Source organism: Delphinapterus leucas, chromosome 9 (assembly GCF_059928025.1).
Source record: "Delphinapterus leucas isolate spDelLeu-1000000601 "Yukka" chromosome 9, BTC_Dleu_Yukka2, whole genome shotgun sequence".
NCBI classification, from domain to species: domain Eukaryota; kingdom Metazoa; phylum Chordata; class Mammalia; order Artiodactyla; family Monodontidae; genus Delphinapterus; species Delphinapterus leucas.
The window spans coordinates 15838214-15856881 of NC_143137.1; the positions used below are offsets into that span (position 1 = coordinate 15838214).

At 37.1% G+C, this 18668-nt stretch overlaps 1 protein-coding gene across 2 annotated transcripts in view; it reads left to right on the plus strand.

Moving 5' to 3' along the window:
* Positions 1 to 18668, plus strand: part of DGKI (diacylglycerol kinase iota) — a 452138-nt gene that overhangs the window by 272104 nt on the left and 161366 nt on the right. For both annotated transcript variants that reach the window (XM_030759800.2, XM_022580220.3), the window contains 2 exons: positions 1091 to 1164; positions 2604 to 2715. In XM_030759800.2, the coding sequence (XP_030615660.2) occupies positions 1091 to 1164; positions 2604 to 2715 (186 nt within the window). The remainder of the gene's footprint in view (positions 1 to 1090; positions 1165 to 2603; positions 2716 to 18668) is intronic.

Below are 18668 nucleotides of genomic sequence, written 5' to 3' on the forward strand. Positions count from 1 at the left end.
TGAGAATGCTCATGAAAAAAAAATTAGGCTGTGTTAAGATCAGCTGGGAGGAGAATGAGACAACCTTGACCACTAGCAGAGTCATTTTACCTGGATTGAAACTCCCTCTGAAGCCATCCTTAGAAATTAGCAGGGAGCTTAGGAATGCTTTACCCTCTCTTCAGCAGAGAAGACAGTGGGGGAAATTCTGTGATGAGGGTGTGAGGAGAGCAAATATAAAAGCAGGCTTTATACCTTTGACATTGAGAGGCCTACGGTCATGACTAGACTGTGCCTCTTTTGGCATTTGTCACCAGTGGGAAATGAGAAAGGGAAATGAAACCCCTTTCTTTGATTAGTCAGATCATGCTCTTGAGGAAAGTACTAACTGGTGAGGGAAGCCACACACAGAGGTATTGAGGCCAAGCCACCCTGGGGCTCTTGAAACCCAGGGTCACGGCCAGGTTCAATAAAGCAGTTTATCTCAGAAGACCAGTCACAGTCTGTAAGAGAGAAAATTGATAAGAGCAAATCACTAATTAGTGATTGCTAATACTAATTTATAACAGATACTTTTAAAAAAGCATGCAGGGTATATTCCTTTTAAACAGCGTTCAAAATATTATGTCAAATATTTTCAAAATAAAAATTATCTCAGAAAGCAAATAAAATAAATGGCCACATTCACGACTATTGTTTGAATCAGATGAGTTTGGTAGAGGTTGCTACTGCCTCAACTTGAGGATCCATCCTTTTTATTCTTTTAAGCGTTCATAAAGTTTCTAATGTTGATACTGCCAGCCAACTTATGCCATCCAATAATAATCCAAGGTTAAGAATGGCGATCGCTCCTTTGATTGTGAGACCAGAGAAAAATCATTTTGGTCAAATGGCAGCTTTGTTTTTACACTAAATCAAAACAAAGCCAAGCCCAGAACCCTGGGTCTGGGAAAGTTATAATCAGAATAAATTTTCAATCATAGTAATGGGCATCCACTTCAGCAGAGACAGGGACAAGGGGATGACCATGGTACATGCTGTTGTCACCCTAGTCGTCTTTTAGACTTGAGCCTACTTCAGAATCCTTGCTTTTTTGCTTTGATTGTTGCAGTGTGATGGAACAGATCTCACCCCAAAGATTCAGGAACTGAAGTTCCAGTGTATAGTATTTTTAAATATACCCAGGTAAGCTCTGTTCATATTGTTTCCTTGGTTTGATGTGAACTCCATTTGACTTAAGGTTTTCTGCTTCCATTATAGAAAATTTCCAGGTGCAAACGATGAAAAACAGTTATTTTGATGGCTTATTAAGGGTTTTCGAGTCTGATAATTTTGTTCTCCTACTTGGTTTGTTTAGTGTTCTCTGTGGTACTTTTGTGTTTATGTGATACGGCATGCATGGTGTACACTTACCCACCCTTAAGAAGCCCAGGCAGGCCTCTGGATTGGAACATTTTAATGTAATTCTCAATTACTGACGCCTTCCATCCCCTCACCCCTCACCCAGGAATGAGAGACTTGAACAAATCCCTGTTCTCAGTTTCCCAAAAGCTATTAGGCAACCATCCAGCCTGATTTCAGCATGGAATTCATTCAGAATAATTGCCAGATGATCACTTTGAAACAATGGGATCAATTAGAGGAGCATTTTCTAGCCAGGATGTCAACTCTCTTTGGTGCTATTATATACCTCAGGAGAAAGGGATATTTAAGATTAACCAGTCTCAAAATAAGCATGTATCTCAGTGACATCAAATTAGATTCTAGGCTCCCAAGCCAAGGTTTTGAAAGGGGTTGGATCTATGACCCTTTGTTATTTGCAAACCGGACAACTCAGACACAAAAATCCATGGGCAAGTTCTGTTTAGACTGAATTTAGTTGAAATGAGAATTGTGAGTAAATCTATGGCTAGGAAAATATGTCTCCTGATTACTTTTGGCAGTGCTCAGTGTAGCCCCTTACATCCTGTTCCAGAAGTATTTTCATTTTAGTTGTCGAAGTAGAAGGCCTAGTAGATTCTCAGGAAACATTGTTTATTAGCAATAACAATGCTCTTCTCTTTTTCTTCTTGCTCCTCCCCCCCCCCCCGGACTTTGCTTCCTCCACTTTTCAACTTCCTTGATTTCCCCTTCCCTTTCTAATCTCACGTCTTTGTCTCATCCGTTTTTCACTCCTTCTGTCCGCTTCAGTTACCTTTCCTTCGTCCTGGGGTACTTACTGCCTTCTTTCTGTGTATATTATTGATGCTTACCCACCTCAGTTCCATTTCCCTTTCCTATTGGCATGTATATGTCTCCCTCCAAGACCAAGTTCTGAAACCACCTATTGATAACTCACGGTATGTGATAGACAGTAAGCATTTGTGAATTACAGAGTGAGACATGTTGATAGATAATTAGGAGAAAGTTGGGCTCCACGGGATGCTTTTGTTGTAAAATTTTGCCCCATTTTCATAAATTGATACTTGGAGGTGATAAATTCATTTCCTTTTTTATTGGGAGGTGTGAACCAAGAGTAGAAAGATGTGTGAAATAAACATCGGATCGAGCTATAAATTAATCCCCAGTGATAACCATGGGAAGACTGGAGCAAATTTAGTTCTGTTTTTACTCTTCTCTTGCAGATACTGTGCTGGCACAATGCCTTGGGGGAACCCAGGAGATCACCATGACTTCGAACCTCAGCGTCATGACGATGGTTATATTGAAGTCATTGGATTCACCATGGCCTCTCTGGTGGGCAATGCATCTATGTTATTGAAGTGTGATGTGCTTTAGTCAGAGTTAGACTTTACTATTCATTTTGTAGGACCTTGGTATAATGTTCTTTCCTGGCTTGTCAACTCACAAACTTTATGCAACGTCGAGTTGCCAGGGGAAGACAAAAGCAAAAAGTAATTCTTCACGTCACTAAAAAAATTGATGCATATTTTTTGTTTCACCTTCAAAGATAAATGAATATTATGTGTTAATTATGATGATGAATTTTCTGCCAGAATGAAGTGGAAAGTTTTCATGCTAATTAAAAAGCATTATGCCACAGACATATCCTAGCATTGATGCAGAAACCTTGCCATTTGATACTTTTTTTGGTTTGCTGAGTACATGAGTGCTTAGATAATAAGGAAAGTGGTCATTTGCATTCATCTCCATCTTGCCTGCTTAAGCATAAGATGGGCGTCTCCCTTATCACAAAATACCCGAATATAGAAAAACATCATTGTTGTGACATTAATGAATATTCAGTTGCACAGTATCGAGATCACCTTGCATTTTACTTTTGTTTGCTGGCATTAAAAAAGTAAACGTATAGTATAAGGTCAGTTTCAAGCAGGTTTTAGCCATGTGTTTCAACTTATTATTGAATGATGAGGAAACCAATTAAAAAGTTTGCTTATCATTTTATCCGGTGTAAATCGGGCCACGCTATCAGTTTGTAAAGCAAATTAAAATAAAGCTTCTACTTGCACTTGGCTAGCACTTGGTTTGTGCCATACTTTACACCTCAAAGCAAGAAGGTTGTATTTCTTGTCCTGAGCAACCCAAAACAACTCTTTTTCACTCATCTTGTGAATTCCAAATGACTTTTCCTCCATCACCGGGAATTAGTGAGATTTAACAGAATACCCTATTGTGATTATGGCAAGAACGTCCATCACCTGAGATGGTGATGTTGCTTGTTACATGTGCCATGTCTACAATGAAATGGCCATTAGGTGTAAAAGATTGCTCTAGGATTGATCTAATTTTCAGAGTTGTAGCTCATATATAGCTCTTTCTCTCCAAAGGTCTTTACGCTAACTATAGGTAAAGACTCAGCCGAGAGAAAATAGGAATAAGTCCAGGTAGGGTATGTGCCAGGGAGAATTCTTGGAGGTTCCCAAGACAAACCTGGCCACATGTGTTTTACTCATTCATTTATTCACTAATCCAGTGACCGTTTATTGAATGTTTACCGGGTGTGAGAGCTTCCTAGTCCTGGCTGTGTGGTAGAAGGCTGTCAGGGAATGTCTAAGAGAAGATGATCCCTTACCTAGGCTTGGGAGGGCAGGGAGAATATTAAGACACTTTCCCATTGCTCTCAAGATCAAAATCTAAATCTTTATCACAAAATTGAGTTTCTCTCCGATTCTCCATTCCTTTCCCACTGCCCTCTTTGTTTTCTAGCTCGTTGCCTGTCAAGTCAAATATCGCTTTGGACATCCCTTGCTTCTTTTGTACCACAGGGACACTGCATATGCTGCCTCTCTCTCAAATGGTCTTTACCCCTTCATCTTCTATAACTTCTCAGTCTGTATGTGTGTCAGGTTCTCTTTACAGTCTTTTTTTGGTTTGGGTTGTTTCTGCTTACAATTATATAATTAAAGTCTGAACAAGAAGGATATGGCAGAGTGAAACTGGGTAATTAGAGGAGAATTTAATGGAGGGACTCTTTACAAATAGTGCACTAGGTTTATGAGAAGCAACAATGGATGGTGCTGTATTCCTGAGGTAAAGGTGCGAAGGCAGGGAAGCAGTCAGTTGTACCAGAAAGAGAACTATTGGGGAAAGACCACCTGTTAGGAGTAGTATTTGCTAAGTGAAAGCAGCCGTCCTGTGCCAGCCTGGCAGGGAGAGGGTCAGGGACATCAATACCATTCTTGCCCTCCAGATCTTCTGCCGTTGTCTCCTCCTGGAGAAGTCTAACGGAAGCCGGAGGACAAGGGAGCCATTAATACAGCCTAAATGAGTCAGTTTCACAGGACAAAAAGGAGCGCAGGGAAGGGGTGGAGTGCTGGGTGGGGGTGGCAGATGGTCAGTATCCATCACTCCAGTGTATCTCTGGTACACAGCAGCAAGCCTGATACCTGTAACTGTCAACGAGTACATGTGACAGGATGAATGAATTTTGCCAGGAGAAGAAGAATGGACTTGGCATTCGGGAAAAAGGGAAATTTACATACACTTGGTAGTATTAGAGACCATAGTCCTCTGTGGAGGCTACAGTTAGTCTTATGTAGCATAAAGGTAGGTGAAGTGAGAGTGATGTAGGTGACGCTGGAGAGGAAGACACGGGTGACATCACAAAGTGCATTATAGAATTTATCTAGGAGTTTTGACTTTGAGGAATTAGTAAGGTGTGTTTTTTTTTATTTAAAAAAATTTATAACGTCTTTATTGGAGTATAATTGCTTTACAATGGTGTGTTAGTTTCTGCGGTATCAAAAAGTGAATCAGCTATACATATACATATATCCCCATATCCCCTCCCTCTTGCATCTTCCTATCCCACCACTCTAGGTGGTCACAAAGCACCGAGCTGATCTCCCTGTGCTATGCGGCTGCTTCCCACTAGCTGTCTGTTTTACATTTGGTAGTGTATATATGTCCATGCCACTCTCTCACTTCGTACCAGCTTACCCGTCCCCCTCCCCGTGTCCTCAAGTCCATTCTCTACATCTGCGTTTTTATTACTGTCCTGCCCCTAGGTTCATCAGAACCATATATTTTTTTTACAGTCCATATATATGTGTTAGCATATGGTATTTGTTTTTCTCTTTCTGACTGACTTCACTCATATGACTGACTCTAGGTCCATCCGTCTCACTACAAATAACTCAATTTCATTTTTTATGACTAATATTTCATTGTATACATGTGCCACATCTTCTTTATCTATTCATCTGTCAGTGGACACTTAGGTTGCTTCCATGTCCTGGCTATTGTAAATAGTGCTGCAGTGAACATTGTGGTACATGACTCTTTTTGAATTATGGTTTTCTCAGGGTATATGCCCAGTAGTGGGATTGCTGGGTCGTATGGTAGTTCGACTTTTAGTTTTTTAAGGAACCTCCGTATTGTTCTCCATAGTGGCTGTATCAATTTACATCCCCACCAACAGTGCAAGAGGGTTACCTTTTCTCCGCACCCTCTCCATCATTTATTGTTTGTAGATTTTTTGATGATGGCCATTCGGACTGGTGTGAGGTGATACCTCATTGTAGTTTTGATTTGCATTTCTCTAATGATTAGTGATGCTGAGCATCTTTCCATGTGTCTGTTGGCAATCTGTATATCTTCTTTGCAGAAATGTCTGTTTAGATCATCTGCCTATTTTTGGACTGGGTTGTTTGTGTTTTTGATATTGAGCTGCATAAACTGCTTGTATATTTTGGAGATTAATCCTTTGTCAGTTGCTCCGTCTGCAAATATTTTCTCCCATTCTGAGGGTTGTCTTTTCATCTTGTTTATGGTTTCCTTTGTGGTGCAAAAGCTTTGAAGTTTCATTAGGTCCCATTTGTTTATTTTTGTTTTTATTTACCTTTCTCTAGCAGGTGGGTCAAAAAGGATCTTGCTGTGATTTATGTCATAGAGTGTTCTGCCTATGTTTTCCTCTAAGAGTTTGATAGTGCCTGGCCTTACATTTAGGCCTTTAATCCATTTTGAGTTTATTCTTGTGTGTGGTGTTAGGGAGTGTTCTAATTTCATTCTTTTACATGTAGCTGTCCAGTTTTCCCAGCACCAGTTATTGAAGAGGCTGTCCTTTCACCATTGTATATTATTGCCTCCTTTATCAAAGATAAGGTGACCATATGTGCGTGGGTTTATCTCTGGGCTTTCTATCCTGTTCCATTGATCTGTATTTCTGTTTTTGTGCCAGTACCATACTGTCTTGATTACTGTAGCTTTGTAGTATAGTCTGAAGTCCAGGAGCCTGATTCCATTTTTCTTTCTCAAGATTGCTCTGGCTATTTGGGGTCTTTTTTGTTTCCATACAAATTGTGAAATTTTTTGTTGTAGTTCTGTGAAAAATGCCATTGGTAGTTTGATAGAGATTGCACTGAATCTGTAAATTGCTTTGGGTAGTATAGTCATTTTCACAATGTTTATTCTTCCAATCCAAGAACATGGTATCTCTCTCCATCTATTTGTATCATCTTTAATTTCTTTCATCACTGTCTTACAGTTTTCTGCATACAGGTCTTTCGTCTCCTTAGGTAGGTTTATTCCTAGGTATTTTATTCTTTTTGTTGCAGTTGTAAATGGGAGTGTTTCCTTAATTTCTCTTTCTGATTTTTCATCATTAGTGTATAGAAATGCAAGAGATTTCTATGCATTACTTTCGTTTCTGCTACTTTACCAGATTCATTGATTAGCTCTAGTCGTTTTCTGGTAGCATCTTTAGGATTCTCTATGTATAGTATCATGTCATCTGCAAACAGTGACAGTTTTACTTCTTTTCTGAATTGGATTCCTTTTATTTCTTCTCTGATTGCTGTGGCTAAAACTTCCAGAACTATATTGAATAGTAGTGGTGAGAGTGGGCAACCTTGTCTTGTTCCTGATCTTAGTGGAAATGGTTTCAGTTTTTCACCATTGAGAGTGATGTTAGCTGTGGGTTTGTCATATATGGCATTTTTAATGTTGAGGTAAGTTCCCTCTATGCCTACTTTCTGGAGGATTTTTATCATAAATGGGTGTTGAATTTTGTCAGAAGCCTTTTCTGCATCTGTTGAGATTATCATATGGTTTTTATTCTTCAATTTGTTAATATGGTGTATCACATTGATTGATTTGTGTACATTGAAGAATCCTTGCATTCCTGGAATAAACCCCACTTAATCATGGTGTATGATCCTTTTAATGTGCTGTTGGATTCTGTTTGCTAATATTTTGTTGAGGATTTTTGCATCTGTGTTCATCCATGATATTGGCCTGTAGTTTTCTTTTTTTGTGACATCTTTGTCTGGTTTTGGTATCAGGGTGATGGTGGCCTTGTAGAAAGAGTTCGGGAGTGTTCCTCCCCCTGCTGTATTTTGGAAGAGTTTGAGAAAGATAGGTGTTAGCTCTTCTTTAAATGTTTGATAGAATTCGCCTGTGAAGCCATCTGGTCCTGGGCTTTTATTTGTTGGAAGAATTTTAATCACAGTTTCCATTTCAGTGCTTGTGATTGGTCTGTTTATATTTTCTGTTTCTTCCTGGTTCAGTCTCGAAAGGTTGTGCTTTTCTTAGAATTTGTCCATTTCTTCTAGGTTGTCCATTTTATTGGCATATAGTTGTGTGTAGTAATGTCTCATGATTCTTTGTATTTCAGCAGTCAGTTGTTACTTCTCCTTTTTCATTTCTAATGCTATTGAGTCTTTTCCCTTTTTTTCTTGATGAGTCTGGCTAATGGTTTATCACTTTTGTTTATCTTCTCAAAGAACCAGCTTTTAGTTTTATTGACCTTTGCTATCATTTCCTTCATTTCTTTTTCATTTATTTCATATCTGATCTTTATGTTTTCTTTCCTTCTGCTAACTTTGGGTTTTTTTGTTCTTTCTCTAATTGCTTTAGGTTTAAGGTTGGGTTGTTTATTTGAGATTTTTCTTTTTTCTTGAGGTAGGATTCTATTGCTATAAACTTCCCTCTTAAAACTGCTTTTGCTGCATCCCGTAGGTTTTGGGTCATCGTGTTTTCACTGCCATTTGTTTCTAGGTATTTTTTGGTTTCCTCTTTGATTTCTTCAGTTATCTCTTGGTTATTTAGTAGTGTATTGTTTAGCCTCCATGTGTTTGTATTTTTTACAGATTTTTTTCCTGTAATTGATATCTAGTCTTATAGTGTTGTGGCCAGAAAAGATACTTGATATGATTTCAATTTTCTTAAATTTACCAAGGCTTGATTTGTGACCCAAAATATGATCTGTCCTGGAGAATGTTCCATGAGCACTTGAGAAGAAAGTGTATTCTGTTGATTTTGGATGGAATGTCCTCTAAATATCAATTACATCCATCTTGTTTAATGTGTCATTTATAGCTTGTGTTTCCTTATTTATTTTCTTTTTGGATAATTTGTCCATTGGTGAAAGTGGGGTGTTAAAGTCCCCTACTATTATTGTACTACTGTCCATTTCCCCCTTTATGGATGTTAGCATTTGCCTTATGTATTAAGGTGCTCCTGTGTTGGGTGCATAAATATTTACAATTGTTATACCTTTTTTTGGATCGATCCCTTGATCATTATGTGGTGTCCTTCTTTGTCTCTTCTAATAGTCTTTATTTTAAAGTCTATTCTGTCTGATATGATATTGGCTACTCCAGCTTTATTTGATTTCAATTTGCATGGAATATCTTTTTCCATCCCCTCACTTTCAGTCTGTACATATTCCTAGGTCTGAAGTGGGTCTCTTGTAGGCAGCATATATACAGGTCTTGTTTTTGTATCCATTCAGCCAGTCTGTGTCTTTTGGTTGGAGCATTTAATCCATTTACATTTAAGGTCATTATCAATACGTATGTTCCTATTACCATTTTCTTAATTGTTTTGGGTTTGTTTGTTTTTTAGGTCTTTTCCTTCTCTTGTGTTTCCTGCCTAGAGAAGTTCCTTTAGCATTTGTTGAAAAGCTGGTTTGGTGGTGATGAATTCTCTTAGCTTGTGCTTGTCTGTAAAGATTTTCATTTCTCCATCAAAGCCGAATGAGATCCTTGCTGGGTACAGTAATCTTGATTGTAGCTTTAACCCTTTCATCACTTTCAATATGTCCTGCCACACCCTTCTGGCTTGCAGTTTCTCCTGGAAGAGCAGCTGTTAACCTTATGGGGATTCCCTTGTGTTATTTGTTGGTTTTCCCTTGCTGCTTTTAATATTTTTTCTTTGTATTTAATTTTTGATAGTTTGATTAATATATGTCTTGGCATGTTTCTCCTTTGAATTATCCTGTATGGGACTCTCTGTGCTTCCTGGACATGATTGACTATTTCCTTTCCCATATTAGGGAAGTTTTCAACTATAATCTCTTAAAATATTTTCGCAATCCCTTTATTTTTTTCTTCTTCTGGGACCCCTATAATTGGAATGTTTGTGCATTTAATGTTGTCCCACAGGTTTCTGAGACTGTCCTCAATTCTTTGCATTCTTTTTTCTTTATTCTGCTCTGTGTTAGTTATTTCCACTATTTTATCTTCCACGTCACTTATGCTTTCTTCTGTCTCAGTTATTCTGCTATTGATTCCTTCTAGGGAATTTTTAATTTCATTTATTGTGTTGATCATCATTGTTTGTTTGCTCTATAGTTCTTCTAGGTCCTTGTTAAATGTTTCTTGTATCTTCTCCATTCTGTTTCCAAGATTTTGGATCATCTTTACTGTCATTACTCGGAATTCTTTTTCAGGTAGACTGACTATTTTCTCTTCATTTTTTTGGTCTGGTGGGTTTTTACCTTGCTCCTTCATCTGCTGTGTATTTCTGTGTCTTCTCATTTTGCTTAAGTTACTGTGTTTGTGGTCTCCTTTTCGCAGACTGCAGGTTTGTAGTTGCTGTTGTTTCTGGTGTCTGCCCCCAGTGGGTAAGGTTGGTTCAATGGGTTGTGTAGGCTTCCTGGTGGAGGGGACTGGTGCCTGTGTTCTGATGGATGAGGCTGGATCTCGTCTTTCTGGTGGGCAGGACTGCATCCGGTGGTGTGTTTTTCAGTGTCTGTGAACTTATTGTGATTTTAGGCAATCTCTCTGCTAATGGGTGTGGTTGTGTTCCTGTCTTGCTAGTTGTTTGGCATGGGGTGTCTAGCACTGGAGCTTGCTGGTCATTGAGTGGAGCTGTGTCTTAGCGTTGAGACCGAGATCTCTGGGAGGGCTCTTGCCAACTGATATTACAAGGGGCTGGGAGGTCTCTGGTGGACCAGTGTCCTGAACTCGGCTCTCCCACCTCAGAGGCTCAGGCCTGACACCTGGCTGGAGCACCAAGACCCTGTCAGCCACACAGCTGGGTCATCCTGGAGAAGATGGACTGAAGCCAGGAGAAAGCTAGAGGATGGGAGACCTGTCAGAAGGCTTGTTTGATGAAATCAGGCAAGGTTGGTGGCATTCTGTACCCAGGCTCTACTCGCAAAGGGGAAAGGGGTGCATCGGGAAGCCGAGCACGTGCTTCCACCTAAAGTGTGTTTTAAGAATAAATACTTGTTATGGGAAAAGTTCAGTGTAAAAACAGGCAGTATATTGGACCCTAATGCACCATCCCTTAGCCTCTGTAATTATCAGTTCACGGACAATTTTATTTCTGTCACCAGCTATGATCTCCTCTCATATTATTTTGAAGTAAATCCCAGATATTACATCATTTTACCCATGAAATTTTCTGACTGTGTTTTTTAAAAGGTAAGATTTTCTTTTATGGATACAATCACAAAATGTTATCTCAAAAATTAAAATAATAGCTTCTGAATATCACTAAATACTCAGTATTCAAATTTTTAGTTGTCTTGCAGATGTCATTTGTTTTCTTATGCTCCGTTTGTTTTCACCAGGATTCAAATAAAATGCATTCTCTGTGATTGGCTGGTATGACACTTAAGTCTCTGTAGGTTCCCACCCATCTCTCTCTCTCTCTCTCTCTCTCTCTCTCTCTCTCTCTCTCTCTTTTCCCTTCATTTATTTATTAAAGAAACCAGGCTATTTGTCCTGTACTGTGCTGATAACATCCCCAAAGTCTCAATGATATGTTCTTCTCTCTTCCCTGTTTCCGCTAAGTTGATATTTGGATATAGATTCATCAGACACGTTTTTTCCCAGATCTCTTTTGTAAGTAGTGTTTTATTCTTCCAAGAGAGAATATGTAATGTCTCATCTCTCTCTCTCTCTCTCTCTCTCTCTCTCTCTCTCTCTCTCTCGTTAACAGTCTTTGACGATCAATGTCTGCATCCAGGAATCATCAGTGGTTGCAAAATTGTGATATTCTACTTCTATCCTTCATTTATTAACTGGAATATGTCTCTAAAGAGAAATTTTTTTCTATTCCTACTGTTTTGTTACTTAGTTACACAGTTTGTTTCAGAGAAGCAGGATAAATGCTTCTTTTATATATACATTTTCAAAATAATAAGTTAGTTCACTAGCATCTTTTGATGGTGACTGTGGTTTGGAAGTGGCATCCAATTTTGGGAACTACTCCCATGAAGAGTTTGCGTCTGTATACCCTCCCCTTGAATCTAGGTGGGCTTACAAATACTTGGCAAATAGAGTACAGTGGAATTGATGCTGCGTAACTTTTGAGACTGGATCATTAAATGCCATGCAGCATATGGAAAATATGGGCAATATTGATGGTCTCTAATTAACAAGAGTTTTGTAAATTCAAGGTAATACTTATTTAAAATGTCTCACTGCTCTCATTCATTCAATGTCGGTCATGCATATTTATTGAATAGTTGTTGAATCCACAAATACTTATTGAATCCATAAATGACACTCTGCTAGGTAAAATGGTTACAAAATGAACCAGTAGAAAAGCTGTGTCCTCAGGATGCCCACAGTTCATGTTGTGGGGAGAGATGAAGAAAGAAATGAGCAATAACAGTCTGACACAAATTCTAGGAGAAAGGCATGTGTGACGATGGAAAGGAGAACCGTATTTACAAACTGGGGAGATCAGCAAAAATTTCACAGAGGAGGCAGGAGTCTCTATGGGTGAGATGGCCAAGTGGCTGCTACCCTAGAGGGATCAGCCTAAGAGGGCATGGAAACCAGGAGAACTACTAGTGGTGGCTCAGAGTGATGATACAAATGGTGAATAAAGGGCAGAAAGGGTTGGGTTTTTATAATTTGTTGTTTTAACTGTTATGGGGAGGTTGCAGCAGATGGCGTGAGACAGGATCAGATTTGTTGCTCAGAAAAGTTATCTGGATGTCAGTGTGAAAGGTGACCAGAATCTTAACTTCTGGAGACAGATGGACAAATCAGGACATTGGTACCAAAGTCCAGGTGAAGAGATGAGGAGATCCAAAAGCCTGAAGAAAGACAGTGGTGATGAAGATAGAAGGGGTTGGTGAATTCAAGAGTTATTGATACGGACTTATTGTGAAGGGTGAGAAAGGAGTATCAGTGAATGCCGGGTGGCCAGCATAGGCAAAGGGTGAATATATTATATGTGATAGAAAATATAAAAGAAAGGTAATAGTGTCAAAAAATGAACTCTGTTTTATATAAGTTAAAATTGAAACCCCTGTGAGACATCTAAGAAGATATAGAAATGTGCAGTTTGAAATATATGTTTAGAGCTCAGGAGATCCCTCTAGGTCAGGAGAGAATACTTAGGGGGGTCTATCAAATCCTTTTCTCTCCCATCCCATCATTAGTAGGAAAAGGAGGAAAATAATAGATGGGAGTTGGTGTAGAGAAAATGGAATAGTAAAATTATTAAATGTAGATAATACTGCACAATTTTGAACATCCATGTTCTTTAAATAATATTGCTTCATATTCATACACATCTTACCTTCCTATTCATATAGCAGACACTATTGTATTTTTTTTTTACTCAATAATGAAAGCACTTTATTTTCAGTCCTTAAATTCCACATGCCTTGAAACTATTATGTTTCTAAGAAGGTAAATTATTTGAAAACTCACACATCTGTGTAAGATGATTATATAAACAGAAGAGTGTAGTTATTTGGGTAAAAGTGTATGTATTTTTGTGTATTTAAAATATTCAGAGTGGTGCTTTAAGAGAGAGTTAAAATAGAATTACTAGAATGGGAGAAAATATTGTTTCTTTTAGACTTTATGTTGTAATTGCACATTTCAAAGCAGAAGTATTCAATTCATTTTACTGGTTGAAATGCATTCCTATTAATTAAGATGATTCTTCATTGGGTGCTTGGTAACCTGATTAGCTTTTTGGATTCTACACAGACCATAATCAGACCCTATAAGCTGTATTTACTTCTGCCACAATTTTCTGCCATTACAGTTGTAAAGGGCCTTTCATGTTGAGTCTGTTTCTAAGTAATCTAAAACTTTTCAAGACAGTTGAAAGCATTATTCAGATGGAGGAATTGGGAGCCTAATTTGCTATGTGGTATGTAATCCAAAGATTTCAGTCTCCTGAACTTTAAGGAAAGCATAGCCCGCTTTCTTTTTGTTAATTGAAATTAAAATATGTAGGCTGTTTGATATTTATGAATTAGAAAAGCTAAAGGTTATTCAGTGAGAAAAGTTACATAGAGAAACTCCCAGGGTTGAAGTTGTACACATACCAGATAATCTTTTTTTTTTTTTTAGAAAAAAGTAATATTAAATGTTTATTTTGATAACATATGTAAGTATAAGAACTAAAACTATCACTCAGAATCACATGATCTGTAACTAACTATATATTTTGATGTGTTCCCTTTCAATTGCTTTATTTCCATGTTTTTAAATATATAGGGAATCATAAGTAAATCCTACTCTTTCATTGTGTAGCTATGTCTCAATTTATATAATAATTATTCCTTTATGAAAAGCTTCCTTTACGGAACTTTTAGGTTTCTCGATGTTTGGTGGTATAAAACACTCCTGTAATTAACATAATGTTTATAAGCCACAGTTAACATTTCAAATTATTTTCTTATGTCAAATCCCCAGGAGAGAAATGACTGATTCAATGGCATAAACATTTTAAAGCCTCTTAATAAAAATTATAAAACTGCTTTCTAGAAATTTTGTACTGTTTACTTGCCCAACAGCAATGTCTAAGAATACCTGATGGGAAGTGTTAGGAATTTAATACCCTACAGGTTCTGAAAATGTGTTCATGGATAGAAACAAAAAGCTATTATAATATTACACTTGATGAAACAGAATGAGAGGATAAAATTACATCCCTAGAAAGAAAGAAATTATGTTTTATACAGTCAATTATGTCCAACAAAAAAGAGAGTAAGACATGTTTACCTTTATTGTTACCTTTTATGTCTTTGGTTTTTTAAAAAATGTATTTTTTGCATATTTTGATGGGCTGTTTATCTTTTATTGTTGAATTGCAGGTACTGTTTATATATTCTGAATACAAGTCTTTTGACAGATATATTTAGTGCAAATATGTTCTCAGTTTATTTTTATCTTTTTTTTTTATGTTTCTTTTGATCGGCAGAAGTTTAAATATTCTTATGAATTCCAGTTTTAGGAGGTAGGCATATTTCATGCTAGAGCTTTTTGTGTCCTTCTTAAATCATTGCTTACTCCAGGAAAGTTTGGGAAGATATTCTCCTTTGTCTTCTTGAAGATTTATAGTGTTAGCTTTTATGTATAAGTATGTGATTCAGCTCAAATTCTTGTGTATTCTGCAAAGTAGCTTCAAGGTTCATTTTTAAAAATACGATTATCCAAAACTTTGCAAGTTTCTTAATAACATCATGAGAGGTGAAATAAAAGAATCTTATTCATGATTTTTTAAAATGCATTTATCCAGTTTTTTTCCAGCACTATTTTTTGAGTAGACTTTCCTTTTCTATAGAATTGTCTTGGTGCCTTTGCCTCTTGATTGTATGTGGGTCTTTTTCTGAACTCTATTGTTTCATTGATTTGTTTATCCTTAATCCACTTCCACACTGTTTTGATTGCTATAGATTTATTGTAAGTCTTCAACCTGGTAATATGAATCATCTCACTTTGCTTTTCTAAGGGTGTTAGGGTTATTCTACATCTTTTGAATTTGTGTATAGATTTTAGAATTAGTTTGTGTCTACATAAAACTGTTTGGATTTTAATTGGGATTGCATTGAATCTATAGGTAAATTTAGGGAGAGTTGGCATATTAACATTATTGAATGTTCCAATCTATAAGCATGATATATTTCTCCATTTATTTAGGTGTTCTTTAATTTCTCTTAGCAGTCTTTTATAGTTTCAGCGCAGTTTTCAGGTCCTTGCATACCTTTTGTTAAATTCATTCCTAAGTATTTTAAATAGTATGATTTTAAATTTCACATGTAATTATTATTGCTAATATATAGAAATAACTGATGTCTATGTGTACACACATGTGTAGATATTTATTTATTGACTTTGTCTTGCAGCTTTGCTAAATTCACTCATTAGTTCTAGTAGTTTTTGATATATACCTTAGGTTTTTTTGTTTTTCTGGGTTTTTTTTTTGCAGTACGCGGGCCTCTCACCGCTGTGGCCTCTCCCGCTGCGGAGCACAGGCTCCGGACGCGCAGGCTCAGCGGCCATGGTGCACGGGCCCAGCTGCTCCGCGGCATGTGGGATCTTCCCGGACCGGGGCATGATCCCGTGTCCCCTGCATCGGCAGGCGGACCCTCAACTACTGCGCCACCAGGGAAGCCCCCTTAGGTTTTTTTGTATACATAATTGTGTGGTCTGTGAATAGGACAGTTTTATTTCCTTACACACCTTTTATTTTTCTTGCCTTATTGAATGAGCTGGCAATATGTTGAATAACTGTGGTAAGAATGAACATGCTTGCCTTCTTCCCGATTATAGGAGGAAGCATTCCATATTTCCTCATGAGGTATGCTGTTTGGTTGTTGTTGTTTTTAGAAAAGCCCTTTATGTAATTAAGTAATTATGATTCTCTGTCAGTTTTCTGAGAGTTTTTTAAGTCACAGATGAGTGATGTATTTAATCAAATGCTTTTTTTTAATATATGGAAGTGACCTGATTTTCTCCTTTATTTTCTTTATATCATATATTCCATTGATTTTTTAAAAAAATTACTCAGTTTGCATTTCTAAGTTAAGCCTCACTTGATGTACTATCATTTTTTATATGCTGGATTCAATTTACTAATATTTTGTTAAGCATTTTTGTGACTGATTATGAAAGATATTGGTCTATAAATTTATTTTCTTGAAATATCCTTTATGGGTTTTGATATCAAGGTTATGCTGGCCCCATAAATTGAGATAGGGATTGTCTGCTTTCTGAAAGAATTTTTATAAGATTGGTATTATTTTTTTCCTTAATTATTTCATAGAATTTCCTAAAGAACTGTCTGGGCTTGAGATTTATTTGGGGCAAGAATAGATATAGAATTATTCACATTTTCTATTTCTTCTTCAGTCAGTTTTACTAAGTTGAATTTTTCAAGGAATTTGTCCACTTCATTGAAATTGTTAAGTCTATTGGCCTAAAGTTGTTCACAGTGTTCTCTTATTATTTTTTTAATGTCTGTAAAATCCCCTCCTTTATTCTTGATACAAGTAATTTGTTACAGACCTTTTTCTCTTATAATTTCATTTTTTCTCCCCTACTTTGTGCTATTCTTTTCATGTATTACACTTTGACATAACATATAAACCCCGCATTTCAGTATTGATATTTTTGCTTTAAGCAGTCAGTTGTTTTTTGAAGAAATTAAGAGGTGAAAGAACAGTTCATAGTCTTTTATGTATACCCACATATTCACCATTTCCAGCTTTCTTCATTTCTTTCTGTTGATCAAAGATTTCATCTGGTATCATTTTGCTTGAGTTTGAAAGATTTCCTTTAGCCTTTCTTATAGTACAGTTCTCTTGGCAGTAAATAATTTCAAATTTAATTTTTCTGAAATGTCTTTATTTTATCCTCATTTTTTTAAACTATATTTTTATGAATATAGAATACTGGATTGACTGGTTTGTTTGTTGGCTTCTTCCAGCACTTTAAATATGTTGTTTCATTTTCTTCAGGCCTCCATGTTTTAAGGATGAACAGTCAGGTACCATTTGTATCATTATTCCCCTGTTGATGTCTTTTTTTCCTCTGTTTTTGAGGCTTTTTTCTTTTAGTTTTAAGCCTCTATGTGTTTGTTTTACTTTTCTATCGCTGCTGTAAGCAAATTACCATGAGCAGTGGTTTAAGACCGCACAAATGTAATATCATACAGTTTGGGAGATCAGAAGTCTAAGATGGGTGGTTGGGCTGTGTTTCTTCCAGAGACTCTGGGGAAGAACCCACTTCCTTGTCTTTCTCAGCTTGTTGAGGTGGCCTACTTTTCCTGGCTCATGGCCCCGCCTCACTCTGACCTCTGCTTCTATACTCACCTCTTGTTCTCTGACTCTCCTGCCTCCCTTCTTCCCTTATAAGGACCTTTGTGATGACATCAGGGCCCCCTCCCACAGATAATCCAAAATAATCTCCTATGTCAACATCCTTAATGTAATCATACCAGAAAGGGCTCTTTTGCCTTGTACGGTTTTCATAGTTTCTGGGCATTAGAATGTGGGCATATTTTTCCTGGTTGTTGTAGTGGGCATCATTCTAACTTCCACATGGTTTTCTTTGTATTTATCCTGTTTTAGGTTCATTGATCTTTTTGGAACTGAAGGTTGACCTTTTTTTTTTTCCCCTACAAATTTGGAATATTTTCATCCGTGTATTTCCTGCTCCATCCTTTTCTGCTCCTTCTGGCATTCAATTATGTGTACTTTAGATTGCTTGCTATTGCCTTATGGGTCTTGCGGAAAAAAATAAAATGTTTTAGTCTCTGTTTTACAGATTATGTAATTTGTATTGCTCTGTTTTCATGTTCACTGACCCCTTTTTGCAGTGTCCAGTTTGCTCTTAACTCCATTCAGTGATCATTTCAAAAAATTTTTCTTCCTCACGGATCACATTTTCTTGCTTCTTTTCGTGTCTAATACAATTGATTATATGCTGGGTAAATGATATATTGTATGGAGTCTGGCTTTTCTTTTATTGTGACCTAGTTGATACTGTTTCAGCATTATATTCTGTTCAGTTCCCTTCTTGCTTCACATAATCCAAAAACAAGTCTAGTATAAGGGATGGATGCTACTAGCCTAGTGTAAAAAAAAACAATCATCAATAAGATGTGTTTCTTCCCAGGTTTATACAAATTTATTTGATCCCAGGATATGTTGTTGATTATATGACTACACTATATTAACTCTGTCATGATATTACAGATTTCAGAGGATTGATTGTTTATGGAAATAGCTTGAAAGCATG